This window comes from Papio anubis, chromosome 19 (genome assembly GCF_008728515.1).
Source record: "Papio anubis isolate 15944 chromosome 19, Panubis1.0, whole genome shotgun sequence".
Lineage (NCBI taxonomy): Eukaryota > Metazoa > Chordata > Mammalia > Primates > Cercopithecidae > Papio > Papio anubis.
Genome location: NC_044994.1, coordinates 15,389,412 through 15,404,317, shown reverse-complemented (window position 1 = coordinate 15,404,317; position 14,906 = coordinate 15,389,412). Strand labels below are relative to the sequence as shown.

The window sequence follows — 14,906 nt, the reverse complement described above, 5'->3', positions numbered from 1 at the left end:
ATTGACTCTATTGACTGAAAATCATTTATCTCAAAAGCCTCGTGCAGCACTACAGAAGCAGCCAGCCTCACCTCCATGCTGTTTAAAGAGGCATGAATAAAACCAGGTGTGTGTGGTGCTGACCCAGCACACTGCTGGGAACTGGGCACCAGCACTCTCAGTGCCGAGTGACTGCCCTGCATGCCAGCTCCTCTCTCTGCTCCCTCCACTTAGTGCCAGGCAAATAAAGCCACGGAAATGCAATGATCAGTCAGACTTGTGAGCAGCTCTGGGGTCCATCTCACTGAAGGAAGAGCCTAGAACTGGAGCCCCAGTGAGGTCTGGGGAGTCCTGGAGGCTTCTTTAGGCGGTCCACTCCCTGTCCCCCTAGACTGGGGTTTTGTTAAGAACTGATCATCAACACCGATGATGACGAGGATAAAGATGCTTCCTGTCGCCTTCTGCCACTGAGGAGTTGGTAGGTGCTAGCCTTTTCACAAAAAACAAAATCTCCAAGAAGAAAAAAAGCCAGCTCAGGAAAGGGTCCATGTTGCAAGGTGCCTCAGAGAAGATGCCTGACTTCTATCAAAATGGATGGGTTCGTTTCAGGGAGAAAAAGCAATGACATTTTTCTTTTTTCAAAAAGGCCAGTCTGGGGCTGGTAACGAGCCGTTTTATTTTTTGAAACATGCCACTTCCTCCAAGTCGTTTTTCAAACTAAATTAGGCTGACAGCTTGGAACTGATGAGATCACAAACAAGGTCTTAATTTAGTTATGACCCATCCCCTCTTTCCCTCCAAAATGTTTTAGTGCAACAAGGAAAGGCTCCAGCTTGACTTCAGTCACTGGACTTTTACCATCTTCCTTTAAAAGGCAGATAAAGGGTGCTGAAGGCTTTTACGTGTTTTTGTTTTGTTTTGTTTCAACGTTATCCTATTGAGTTCATACTTTAAAGAGAAAACACTCTGGCTCAGTTCTTTATCCACTCCCATCTCAAATCCTTTCACATCTCTCTGAAAATTCCTCCCAAGGGAGGAGATGGCTCAGTCAACTCACTGCTGAGGACACTTCTCTACCTGTTCACAATGAGAGGATTCTCGAAGCAGACCCAGGAGGCGGCACTTCCAGGGTACATGAAGCCATCGCCTGCATGCCATGCCAACATTCAACACCCAGATGACTTCAAAAGGACACCCAGTAAAGCCCACGCAGGCACGTGACAGAGGGAGGAGACACCCACGTGAAACGAGGGCTCTGTCGCTCTTCAAGACAGAGGTTTATGAGTCTCAAGAATGGTGAGCACCAAGAGGAAAGGTCCTTTCTTAACAGGACCATGAGGGTCACTAGACATAAATGTCACAAAAGTCACTGAGTGTCTCCAGTCTTTTTTTTTTTTTTTTTTTGAGACGGAGTCTTGCTCTGTCTCCCAGGCTGGAGTACAGTGGTACGATCTTGGCTCACTGCAAGCTCTGTGCCCCTGGGTTCACATCATTCTCCTGCATCAGCCTCCCAGGTAGCTGGGACTACAGGCGCCCGCCACCACACCGGGCTAATTTTTTGTATTTTTAGTAGAGACTGGGTTTCACTGTGTTAGCCAGGATGCTCTCGATATCCTGACCTCGTGATCCATCCGCCTTGGCCTACCAAAGTGCTGGGATTACAGACGTGAGCCACCACACCCGGCCGAGTGTCTCCAGTCTTTTTTTTTTTTTTTTTTTTTTTGAGATGGAGTCTCGCTCTGTCGCCCAGGCTGTGGTGCAGTGGCCGGATCTCAGCTCATTGCAAGCTCCGTCTCCCGGGTTTACACCATTCTCCTGCCTCAGCCTCCCAAGTAGCTGGGACTACAGGCGCCCGCCGCCTCGCCTGGCTGGTTTTTTATTTTTTTAATATATAGTTTTTAGTAGAGACGGGGTTTCACTGTGTTAGCCAGGATGGTCTCGATCTCCTGACCTCGTGATCCGCCCGTCTCGGCCTCCCAAAGTGCCGGGATTACAGGCTTGAGCCACCACGCCCGGCCGAGTGTCTCCAGTCTTTATGCTCAGAATCCTAGCTGTCCTTCGGATGAGTCAGTCCTTCCTAGCCAGCAATGAGCGAGGCTGTGTAAATGTCTGTCATCTTCAAAGGTATATCTAATGGCCGGGAACTGAGATTTGTCTTTACTTCTGTTTAGCCTCCACTCTGTGGCACACAGTAGGGTTCTCAGTGAAGATGCAGGTTAGAGCCCATGGTGACTGGCTCTCCTCTTACAATAAGCAGCAGCTTCCACTTGCCAACTGCCCTCCTCAGCAGGAGGTTCAAAGGCCCGTTCCAGATGCTGTGGCATTGGGCCACCAGCCACTGCTCTTCTTTGACAAAAGGCTTGCTCAGACATTTGTGACCAGCTTTTCAAAAAGATCTTGAGTTGCTTTTGAACTTCATATCAAAATTAACTCTTGTAGAAGATAATACCCACCCACTCTCTTTCTACAGGAAAGATAAGGTTACCAAAATGACCTGCAATGCCCACCCCTGACTTCTGGTTACCCAGAGTGATTGTGTTCCAAGGTGAGTCACATCACTCGCACCTCTGCTCAGCACGCTGCGTGGTTCCCACCTTGCTCACAACCAGACGGACCTCCGTGGTCACCACCGACTTCTCAGAGCTCATCTCGCCTTCCTTCCTTCCTCTTGCTCACCTCCACCATGTGGGTTTTCCTACAGTTCCTCAAACACACCCCGTCCCTTCCGCCTCAGTGTCTCCATGACTGCTGTTCCATCAGGGCGAATGTGCTTCCCCACTGGGATAGCCCCAGGGCTGGCTCCCTCACCTCCCTCACACCTCCACTCCCAGGTCTCCCCATCGCCCTAGAGTGTCCTTCTCCACCTCTGGCTGCCTCAGTCTCTCTCCATGGCACATCATCTCATCTTTCACCTGTGCACGTTTATCATTTCCCTCCCTATTGGGATGTAACCTGTTTTATTCATGGATACATCCCAATAGTCACAGACTAGGTGCCAGCAAACATGTTGAGGACGTATGTTCCTATAGTGCATGTAGTCAAGGAACTGCCTTATTATTGGGCACCTTGTATCAGGAGAGTCATTAAGCAGTAGTTCCTCTTGCCCTAAACCCCGGTAACCTCTTACCTACTTTCTGTCTGTAGGAACTATTCTGGTTATTTCATCTAAATGGAGTCACATGACATGTGACCTTTTGTGATTGGCTCATTTCACTCAGCTTATTTTCAAGGTTCATCACAATTCCTTCCACAGAGTCCACTCCCGGGGGACCATCCTAATACACATCTAGCTTCCTATGACATGACATGCATGCTGATGGCAGCACCACCGATGGGATCTGCCCTGGTTGGGTGCAAAGGCGACACCAGCCTTCCGCGATACTAGCCTTCCATCCGGACAAGCTGAATTAGCTCCCTCTGTATTGGCATTGCATTGTGAGCTTGGGGTGGAACACGCTGTCCTAAATTCCAAGATATTTTTCATGTGTACTAAAAAATCTATATCCTGTGCTAAAATCAACAGTTCACCTGAATTACATTTATCCTTGCTCAGTTTAATCTCAGTGGACTGGCTCTAGCATTTCCAGTGAATGAAGTATCTGGATCTTGGTTCTCATCTGTAATGCTCCTTCCTGCTTCTGCTCTCCCTGCTTTTAGCTTTCCACATGGCTGACAACGAGGCTTCTGGGCCTTTACTCCAATCACTGTCTGCACTGCAGGAGATAGCACTGGTGGGAATGGGAATACCACATGCTATTCTACTCAACCTTGCCCTCAGGCTGATGATGATCAGCTTACAAATTTCAGCCACCTGCAGAAACTCCAGCTTCACTATCACCCGGCCCTTCTCACCACGCTATCTACAGAGACATGCGATAGTAAGGAATAGCCTGACATTTTGATGCAATCTACAGATGTGATGTCCAGGCACTTCCTCACTTTACTAACCAAGTTATTCCATCAATGAGGAATCGAAGCTGATGGGACAAGACCTTTTCTTAGTGAACTCATGTTGACTGCTACCAATCTCCACACAAACCATCTGTTCTCAAACTCTGCTAAGCATCAGCTTTAGGCTTGCCAGTCTATGATTATTTAAATCTACCCTCTCCTGGCCGCACGGGTGGCTCACGCCTGTAATCCCAGCACTTTGGGAGGCCAAGGCGGGCGGAGCACGAGGTCAGGAAATCGAGACCTTCCTGGCTAACATGGTGAAACCCCGTCTCTACTAAAAAAATACAAAAAAATTAGCCAGGCGTGGTGGTGGGCGCCTTTAGTCCCAGCTACTCGGGAGGCTGAGGCAGGAGAATGGTGTGAACCCGGGAGGCGGAGTTTGCAGTGAGCCGAGATTGCATCACTGCACTCCAGCCTGGGCGACAGAGTGAGTCTCCATTTCAAAAAAAAAAAAAATCTACCCTCTCCCATTACCCTCACACTGTTTTCCACTGAAAGCCAGCTTTTGCCTGGCATCAGACTTAGAACTTCGTTTATTCTCCATGGCACTTTAAACATCATTTGTATTTCCAAATTCTTTCTATTCTCCAGGATCTAGCCCTGATGACTAAAATTCACTTAAAAGGCCTCTCTGTTTATTCAACAAACACTTGCTGAGTGCCTACTGTGTGCCTGGCACGTGGCTTTGTAGAGTCTACACTTCCAGTTCGACTTGGTAAGGAAGTTAAAAGCAGGCAGCAGCTGACATCTGCTGACCCTGTGCCACCATCCCAGGAAATTCGCCATCCTTTCCCTTCCGCTTCCGAACATGGTCTTAATAGTAACAGCCTATGGCTATTACTGGTGTTTCATTTTATTGTGGGAAAAATATACATATACACATATATAAAACATAAAATGCCATTTAATCAGTGTGCAATTCAGTGTCATTAAGTGCATGCACAGTGTTGGGCAACCATCATCACTGTGTATTTCCAAAACTCTTCCATCACCCCTAATAGAAACTCTGTACTCATTAAGCAATAATTCCCTCTTGCCCTAACCCCTGGTAACCTCTTACCTACCTTCTGTCTCTATGGACTATTCTGGATATTTCAATTCAATGGAGTCATATGACATTTGACCTTTTGTGACTGGCTCATTTAACTCAGCTTATTTTCAAGATTCATCCACATTGTAGCATGTATCAGTGCTTATTCCTTTTCACGGCTGTATACTATTCCATTGTATGGATATACCACATGGTCTATCCACGTATCTGCTGAGACTCTGGGGTTGTTTCCACCTTTTAGCTATTGTGAATAACACTGCATTGGTGTATAAAATATCTGTCTGAATACCTATTTCAATTCTTCTGGGTATACAACTAGCAATTAATTGCTAGGTGATTAATTACAATGAGCAATTAATTAATTGTATGATTATTTTATGTTTAACTTTTTGAAGAACCACCAAACTTTCCCACAGTGTCTGCACCATTTTATATTTCGTCAGCAATGCATGACTGTTCCAATTTTATTTTCTTTTTGACAATCTTGAGCTCACCTAGACTTTAGCCTCCCTCACCCCATTCTTGTAAGTTTGCCTAAGCCATTTTAAAAATTAATCCTTGGCCTTAAGCTAATGATTTTTAAAAAGTCAGAATGCAAGAGGGAATTTTCTCAAAGTCCACCATGACACACTATCTTACTGCATATGGATTTTTCTCTCACGTTCTCGTCAATGGAGAGAATGAACTTTGCAGTCTGATGCCTGGATGTGAATTCTACTTCCTACTCTCTAGCTGCGAGCTCCAGTTTCCTCCTCTGTAAACTGGGATCATCAGTGTTTTAGTTTTCTGCAGTTGCAGAACAAACTGCCACAAAGTTAGTGACTTAAAACAACACAAACATATTATCTTGCAATTCTGGAGGTCAGAACTTGGAAATGGGACTCATGGAGCTAAAATCGAGGTGTTAGTAGCGGTGGTTCCCCCGGGAGGCTGTAGGGAGAACTGGCTTTCTTGCCTTTTCCAGATTCTTAGCGGCTGCCTGCATTTCTTGGTTTATGGCTTCATCCTCTATCTTCAAAGCCAGCAAAGCCGGAGGAGTCTTTCTCCTATTGCATCTCTCTGACACTGACGATCCTGCCTCTTTCTTCCACTTTTAAGGGCTCTGTAATTATACTGGGGCCACATGAATAATCCAGGATAAACCCCCATTTAAAGGTCAGCTCATTTGTGCCTTAGTTCCCCTTTGCCATGTAACCTAACACAGTCACAGGTCCTGGGGATGGGACGCGGACATCTCTGAGGGCCGTTACTCTGCCTGCTACAAGACAGTAATGCCCTACTCAGATTGTTTCAAGGATTATTTGTATTTCTAAACTCTTTCCATTCCTCGAGATCTAGTCCTGAAGACAAACTCACTTGAAAGGCATCTCTACTCATTTATTTGACGAACACCTACTGAGTTCTGAGTTAATGAAACAAAGCATGTTTGTATTTTGGGTTTTTGTTTTTGTATTTGCTTTTGTTTTTGAGACAGGGTCTTGCTCTGTCGCCCAGGCTGGAGTGTAGTGGTCTGATCTTGGCTCCATCCCCCAGACTCAAGCGATCCTCCCACCTCAGCCTCCCTAATAGCTGGGACCACAGTTGCGCACCACCATGCCGGGGCTGCCCAGGCTGGTCTCAAACTTCTGAGCTCAAGCGATCTGCTTGACTCAGCCTCCCAAAGTGATGGGATTACAGGCGTGAGCCACCACACCTGGCCTGACACAATGCATGTTAAACACTTAGAGCCTGGCTGGCATCCAGCGAGCACTCAATCAAGGCATCTATTATCATCTTACCCTTGTAACTTTATCTTCTGGAAATATGCTCCAAGCCAGAAGAAATTACTTCTTAGTCTAAACTTTCTGCGACCGTGTTCCTAAAATCCAGGGTTCCTTTCCAGCTACAAAATCCAGCACGACCTCCCTCCGGGTCCTGAGGACTGGCCTGCCTTCTGTGTTAAGGCAGAATTGGAGCTGAGAGCAGCATCCCTCATGGCTTCCCCCACCCGCGAGGAGACGAAACACCCAGCAGGGCCAGCCAAGAGCTCCGCACGCTCTGGTTCTAGCAGTGGCACTGACGTTCCCTCCGCTCCATCTGGCTGGTCTGTGATCTGTCGGGCACTGTCCTTAGCCTCCACCTGGCCCAGCGATATGCAGCATGACCCCAAAGCACCCTCAGCCTGGCTTCTCCGCACTGTATCCGCACACCAAGCCCTCTAGAAGGTCCCAACGCCAGCCTCACGGAATTCAGATGCCAGACAGATGAACAGTTTTTACAGAAGGCAAACTCCATCCTGCATTGCAACCACATGCTTCTGCGGAAGGCGTTCACTTCCACTTTGCATGCCGGCTGGGATTTGTGGTCCAGCGTCACAGGGTGAAGCCATTCCTCACGGGTGAACATGGAGCCGTCTCAGGCCCCAAGGTTTATTTCTAAGCAGCTACTCAGATATTGATCACGAGGTATACTTAAGTTTTTTGTTTTTCCAATGCCACAAGTATTGTCTTTTATTATGTCTGGTTCTCAGTTTTAAAAGCATGTTTTCTCCTTTCTGTCTCAAAATATGCTTGAAACTCTTGGTTAGGTCAGACCTGAGTATCACAATAGAGGCTCCCTGCTCATTTCCTGAGCTATACTCTGGTCCTTGCTGAGACGAGAAGTCCAAATCCTCCTCAATACTGGGGCCTCTATCACACGGTCCGCAGGTCTGGGGACGTGGGAGCCTCCATGCCAGGGTTTTCAGGGCCAGAACAGTGAATGAGCCGTGGATTTGGCCTGCAGACGGAGAGGCTGGGCTGTGCCGATCAGGGGTCCCAAAGAGACTCACGAACTGGGCACAGCCCGATGCACAGACGTGACTTAGACTGCACAGGCTGGGAGGGAGCCTGCAAGGGCCTTGGGGACTGTGCAGGTGCCACACACTCACCTCCCATTTCTGAGGTGGGGGGATCAGAGACCCCTAAGCCAGCACACGGGTCCCTCCCTCTGAGATCACGACCAGAACTTCTCCTACCTGTCATTTCAGGGACTGGGCTCACCCAATGCCCTGGCTGCCTTCAGCAGGAGATTCTGCTCCTGCCGCCCAGCTGCCGTGGGGCAGAACTTCTGCGTTCCTCTCTCGAAAGGCTGGGTCATGTCCTCTCATTCCTCAGCTCTTGACTACAATTTCCTTCTGTCACCTCAGAAATCGTATTTTCTTCCTGGCTTCCTCCCAGGCTCTCGCTTTCATCTGTCTAACGACAATCCCTCCTTGCTAATAAACCTCAAGTGGGAGGGCCAGCCCCTCCTGCCAGCCCTTTCATCTGCCCGCTGCACAAGAAAACCAGCTCTTACCTGGGCATGCGACTTGGCCATCGCCTCAGCCTACAGCCTGCGGTTCCCACACAGGCCCTAGAGTTCTCTTTCCTGCCCTAAATTCCAATTCTCAGATGTTCAGATAAGCTAAGAATCCCCTTGCCTCCCCCTGAAAACTCCCCAGCAGAACTGCCAGCAATTGCGGGCTTTGCTGTTTATGTTCTCCTGGGTCAAGAGTGTGCTGGGGAAGGTGGTTCCGTAATGCTCTTTGGAAATATCATTAATCTAAGTCTTTTATTAACTGTATCCTCCCACTACCTAACCATGCTGGGGTAATTATCTGACTTTGTGCCCTGCCAGCTAGCATCAGAGGTGGGAACACTATTCGCTTGACCCATTCCTTTGGCTTTGTCATTGATTTCATGGAGAAATTAAAGGCTTTCTACATTTATGTTATGGTTAAAGAGATCATGAACAAAACATAAATGTAAATCAATGATAGATAATTACACTAAGATGGCATGAGTAAGCTCTGTATTCTTTAAGTAAAAGCCTCACAAGAAAACAACAGCAGTGGTTAAATAAAGCACAATAATTCTTAAGTGTCAGCGAAAATAAGGGTGAGAGAGAGAGAAAGAGTATTCGATTTAACAAATAACTTGGTCAATTTACTAAAAGCATTGTACTTAAAATATGAACATATACTGATGATGTAAAAATCATTTGGAAATCTCAACTTTGCTCTTCTGAAACCATTGCAAATGTTATAAAATCATGTTCCCTGTCCTTACAAGGCTTTAAAACTAGGCATAAACTTCAAGATAACAAGCCTGTAAAAACTGTAATTGTTGTGTGTTATTACACAGGCTGTACAGGGTCTTTTATACCACCAACTTACAGTCATGCTGGGCCTTAATGAGTCTAACTAAAAGACTTTTTAGCAATTTTCATTTTGTATGGATTAGAGAGTATCAGTGAGGACCATATGGTCTTCTATAAATTAGGAGATCAAACAAGAGTCTTCTGCAGCAGGACCTCAGCTCTGGATGGCGTCTCTAACTCACCCATTCACATCAGTGGGGAGCAACCGCCCCCAAGGGTTACAGAGTATCAGGGACCCCAGAGGTCTTGGACTCTGTCCCATGCACCATTGGAGCTGAGATGAAAGGACTTAGCCATTCAATCGTGAGCATGCTGGCAACAATGATTCTATCTGTTGTCTGGAAGGTTTTAATATCACAGTCATATAAATTTCAACCAGTTTTATGTAATGGTGTTTCCCAAACGAGCAACTAAAGAGCCAGGGAAACACATACTCCAGATGTTGGCTGACCCAGGAATCGGGATCAGCACTGAGGAAGAATCTGCCAGCAAAGTCCTGATTCTACTCTCCTAAAGGGAGTCAAAGCCAGGATCCAAACTAAGTTCAGGTGCAGATCTGGGAGGGCATTTATTGACCAGAGCACACAGTGGTGGTGAAAAACGAAAACAAAACCAACAAAGCAGAAAAAAAACAAATATAAACTCCCCAAAACTCAACTGTTTTTCTGTTCAAAGGTTTCTATAAAAATCCTTTGTGTGCTCTCAAAAACTCAGTTTGTTTCTGGTCTAAACATCTCACTCTGCCTTAGGAGTCTTCGTCATTCTCTACAGATTCCTTTCAGTGATTCTGGCACGAGTAGGGTGGAAATTGTCAGGGAAGGTTCCATGAGATCCTATTCATCTTACAAGTGTGGGCTTGGGTTTGCTGAGTTTTGGACACTAAAACTGTCCCCTCATCCCATCCCTGTCCCCATCCACTGGTGCTGGCAGCCGTTTTTGTGTGAATGTAGTACCTGCCATTCCTGGTATCGTGTTGCCGCATGTTCTTGATAAAATGAATCTTCTTAAAATTCTTTGGTCTGGGTGAACCTGAGAGAGTTCGACATCTGAAAAATAAAGTGAATTCGAAAACACAGTCAGTTGCCTGCTGGACAGCTGAGACATCTCCACATAAAGACAGGAAGGAAGGACCAGACAAATGGTTTGAGTCACCCCAAAGGAGGCAGGAGTCTGCGGGGATAATGAAGACAACACGGCTGGAAGCAAGGAAGCTTAAAAGAGGCCCTATGATAGACAACTTCTTGATAATACTGACATTATTTTATGTAAGATTTCCTAAAAGTCAACTAATCAGAATATTGTCCCCTGGGTAAAAAAAACAAAAACAAAAACAAAAAACAAAAAACCGATGCAGATTCCAAAGACATTATTCTTTATTGTCATCTTAAAAAGAATCCTCCCGGCCGGGCGCGGTGGCTCAAGCCTGTAATCTCAGCACTTTGGGAGGCCGAGACGGGTGGATCACGAGGTCCAGGAGATCGAGACCATCCTGGCTAGCACAGTGAAACCCCGTCTCTACTAAATACAAAAACAGCAGGCGAGGTGTGGCGCCTGTAGTCCCAGCTACTCGGGAGGCTGAGGCGAGGAGAATGCGGCGTGAACCCAGGAGGGGCCCGGGCTTACCGCAGTGAGCTGAGATCCGGCCCTGCACTCCAGCCTGGGGCAGAGCAAGACTCCGTCTCAAAAAAAAAAAAAAAGAATCCTCCCTTATCAACAAAGGGAAAGGGAATCAAAAACTGCCATTCAAGGGGTGGAAACACCCGGAAAATTCAGTTCAAAAACAAGCCTGAATCATTTTTCTTCTGTAACAAGATTTTGGCCTGAATTACCTGGACAGCTGCCTTAAGTTTCAACTTGACCCGCTATGCCTGGGAGGTCACAGCTTTACACTGAATGAGAAATCAGAGACCCAGCTAGTTGCTGTTTTTGTTTGGTTTTGTTTTGAAGATAAATTTTAAATAAACATGTGTTGAACTAAAATGAAGCCCCGGATTCAGAGTTTTTTAGTTTTTTTTGTTTTGTAAGGTACACAACATCTGCCTGTACTATAGGACTGGCAAAACAAACCATAGGCCAAGGAGACCTTACTTCTGTGTAGCGTTTTCACCTGGCAAATTTTAAGTTACAAAACCACAATCACGACGACAGAGAAGCAAAATGCTCAACAAACAAGAGTCTGAAGTTTATTCTAGATAAAAGGGGCCGTGACTTTTTGATTTTGGGTTTTGCTACCGAAAAACCTTTCTGACCTGGGCCACAGGAGCCAGCTTCTGCCATGGGACATGGTGCCTGTGACCTGATTCTTGACTCTAAAGAAAGATTCTGGGCTGGCTGTGGTGGCTCGCATGGCTATAGCTCCTTGGCACTTTGGGAGGCGAGGGAGGGCAAGATCAACTGAGGAGTCTGGAGTTCCAGACCAGCCTGATAGCGTGGTGAAACCCGTCTCTACTAAAAATACAAAAATCAGCCTGGTGTGGTGGCAGGTGCCTGTAATCCCAGCTACTCGGGAAGCTGTCGGCAGGAGAATCGCTTGAACCCGGGAGACCAAGGTTGCAGTCAGCCAAGATCATGCCACTGCACTCCAGCCTGGGTGACAGAGTAGGGCTCTGTCTGGAAAAAAAAAAAAAGAAAGATTCTTTTAAAGGCTTGCAGAGCCCCGTTTGAGGACATTCAGTAGATGCTTCCTGTGGCTTTCAGGAGGGGTTAGAGTGGGGATGGGATTGACACTTCCCCAAATCCAGGCCTCAAACTCGGATTTTCTTTTCTTTTCTTTTTTTTTTTAATAAAGACAAGGCCTTGCTCTGTCGCACCTTGCAGTGGTGCGCTCACTGCAGCCTCAAAATCCTCCCACCTCAGCCTCCCAAAGTGCTGGGATTATAGGTGTGAGCCACTGTGCCTGGTCCACTAAACCCAGATTTAATTGGCTCAAGGTTCAAGGAGATAGGGCCTCGCTCTGCCTTTTGCTCTCTGGGAACAGATCCAGAACCCCAAATGGCCTCATTTCTTCCTCCAGAATGACTGCTCGAATTTGCAGGCCACTCAAAGTTCCCACCTGTCACACACACACAAAGAAGGTTCTTGAAACATCAAGTCACTGGAAAGAGGAGAATCCCTGAAAGCATAAAGTGGTTTCTGGATAGGGCCAAGTGTTCAGAAGCATCCTTATACCCCTTCCGCGGCTTCCTTTCCCAGGAGTAGAGCTTCCTGGGCCAGCCAATCTGAGGGCAGCAGGCCAAGAGCTAGACAGTGCGCGGGTTCAGACAGCTCGCAGATCCTGCCACTTCAGCAAACTCTGCTCCTTCCTCCCACCTCCCAGCTGCAGGAAGCTGGGATTGACGCCAGCACAGAGGAAGGACGGCCTGAGCTGCTCCCTGCAGAAAGAAGGGCCCCAGATTCCTCAGCCTTCTTCTGGAAGTGGAAAGCCACAAAAGGGCCACAGGTGGCTGTCTGCACCAGCAAAGGAAGGAGGTGAGGCAGTGATCACTTTAACAGCTGCGGCCACCAGCATCCATCCACCCAGACGGTTTGGAAAACCAGGGCAGGTGCTGATGGCGAAACAAATAGAGGTTTTTCCTGACAACTAGCAGAAATAGCTTAACTCCTTATTTTTGGACACCAGGTAACCACCAGGCAGATGCAAAACTCCTCAGTCCAAGTCCTCTCATGATGCATGCTCAGTTCTTGGAGTTCCAGGTAGATACAGGAAATCCACTAACAAACCATGATGTGCTAGAGAAAAGTAGGACTTTTAACAGGGTAACTTAACAAAGATCTTTTATTTCCCTATCAGCACCCAATTCTAACTGCACACACACCATACTAATCTAGCCCTTCATTAAGCAAGCTGTTTGTTGTCTTGCTTTTCTTTTTCTTTTAAGCATTCAACCAAATCACCAGGGAATCTAAGAAATGCTTTAAGAGAATTGTGGCGTTGGCAACAATTGCCAAGGAACTGGAATACTGGGCGCTCAGGTTGCGGCAGGTTAAGCAAAGAACGAATTAATTTCAAAGCTGCCTGCAACAATGTGTAAACATCCATTTAAAAACATACATTTTAAGTGATGCAAAATTAAATTAGCATAGAATTAAATTAAAAACTAATTTAAAGAAAGATTAGCTCTTTCTTGTTAGCACTGATTACAGGATATACTTAATTATGCAAAAGGTCTAATAGATGCCTTGGAGCCATTTGTTCTTCTGCTAAGCTTAAAAGCATGTTGGGCTAACAGCCTTCCACCCCCACAGTTCCCAAAATACTTCGGCATCATTATTGGTGTCACCATTTCACAGACCGGGGAAGGCTTCAGCAATCAGCCAATTGGTCTTCCCATTTTATAGATGGGAAAACTGAGGCCCCAGAGACACTAAGTCAATTTCCAATGCTACATACCCAGTTAGAGTCAGGCTAAGAACTCAGGTTTCCAGGCTCCCAAACTAATGTCTCTTCTTCTATACCATGCTAATATAACTGCTAGGAATAAGTGAATTTCTAAGTAAAAATGAGAACAGTTATGCTTTTTAAGTTCTCTCTTTTTTTTTTTAAGTTTTCTATTTTAAGAAACTCCAGGCTAGAGTGCAATGTCGAGCATAGCTCACTTAAGTCTCGAACTCCTGGGCTCAAGCGATCCTCTTGCCTCAGACTCTTGAGTAGCTGGAGCTACAGGTGCATATCCATGTACCTGGTTATTTTTTCTCTTTTTTTTTTTTTTTGGTTGAGATGGGGTCTCACTACATTGCCCAGGATGATCTCAACCTCCTAACCTCAAGCAACCCCCTCTGCCTCAACCTCTCAAAGTGCTGGGGTTACAGGTGTGAGCCACCATGCCCAGCCAATATGAGAACTTTATTTATTTATGTATTTATGTGTTGACTGATTGATTATAGACATGGGGGTCTCACTACATTGCCCAGGCTGGTCTTGAACTCCTGAACTAAGCGATCTTCTTGCCTCCACCTCCCCAAGTGCTAGGATTATAGGTGGGAGCCACCGCACCCGGCTGAGAACTTTTTTAAACTAAAAAAAAATGTCCCTTAGTGAAATAAACACTTGATTTCTAAAACTCTTGATTTCTGACATTCTTAAAATTTTATAATAACAAGATTTGAGGTTCAGTGCAGTATTCTGTGAGAGCTGGTGGAAGTCACAGTTGAGGCTGACAAGCATTTTTGCTGCACTCATTTGTGCTACCACAAGGCTGAGGGCCAGTCTGGGTGGATTTCGTGAAGGGGGGTGACAGGGCACCAACCAGGAATACAGAACCCAGGTCCTCCTCCGGCCGCTCCGCGACACCTCGAGACTCAAGGACACTGCATCCCGAGGCTGGAGAGCCCTGCCTGGGAATTTCTGAAGAGGGAACAGCCCTTTGAGCCTGTACCCTGAGTCACCTGGCTTCCTTCGGCTCACAGCGACCATGCTGTTCCAAGGACCATGGCTTCTAGCAACCTCTCGAAACTCCAGGGGCTTCTCAACGTTATTCATGGATTTTCCCGTTTGTGGCAGGAGTGAGGAAGAACCTCGGTCGGATTGTGAGGTCACTCACTCTAACACCAAAGCCACTCAGTGTGCCTGCGAACACCTCTCCTCCATGCTCGCTGAGTATGTGGACCGAGGCCAGCTCCCTCACTTGACTGTCAGTGTAGCTTTCTGTATGACTCCTGCAGGGAAATGGCTTTCTCCCACTTCACTGCTCCTCACAGAGTTAACACTTGTGCCCAGGCCACGTCTGCCACACAGCCACATACCACACATCGTGAGAGGCTCCTG

The 14,906-nt window shown here is 46.7% G+C and overlaps 1 protein-coding gene across 1 annotated transcript in view; it reads right to left on the bottom strand.

Annotated features, from left to right (window-relative positions):
• Positions 1-14,906, bottom strand: part of CABLES1 (Cdk5 and Abl enzyme substrate 1) — a 127,076-nt gene that overhangs the window by 55,144 nt on the left and 57,026 nt on the right. The window contains 1 exon segment of the mRNA XM_021929984.2: positions 10,096-10,188. Coding sequence (XP_021785676.2) covers positions 10,096-10,188 — 93 coding nt within the window.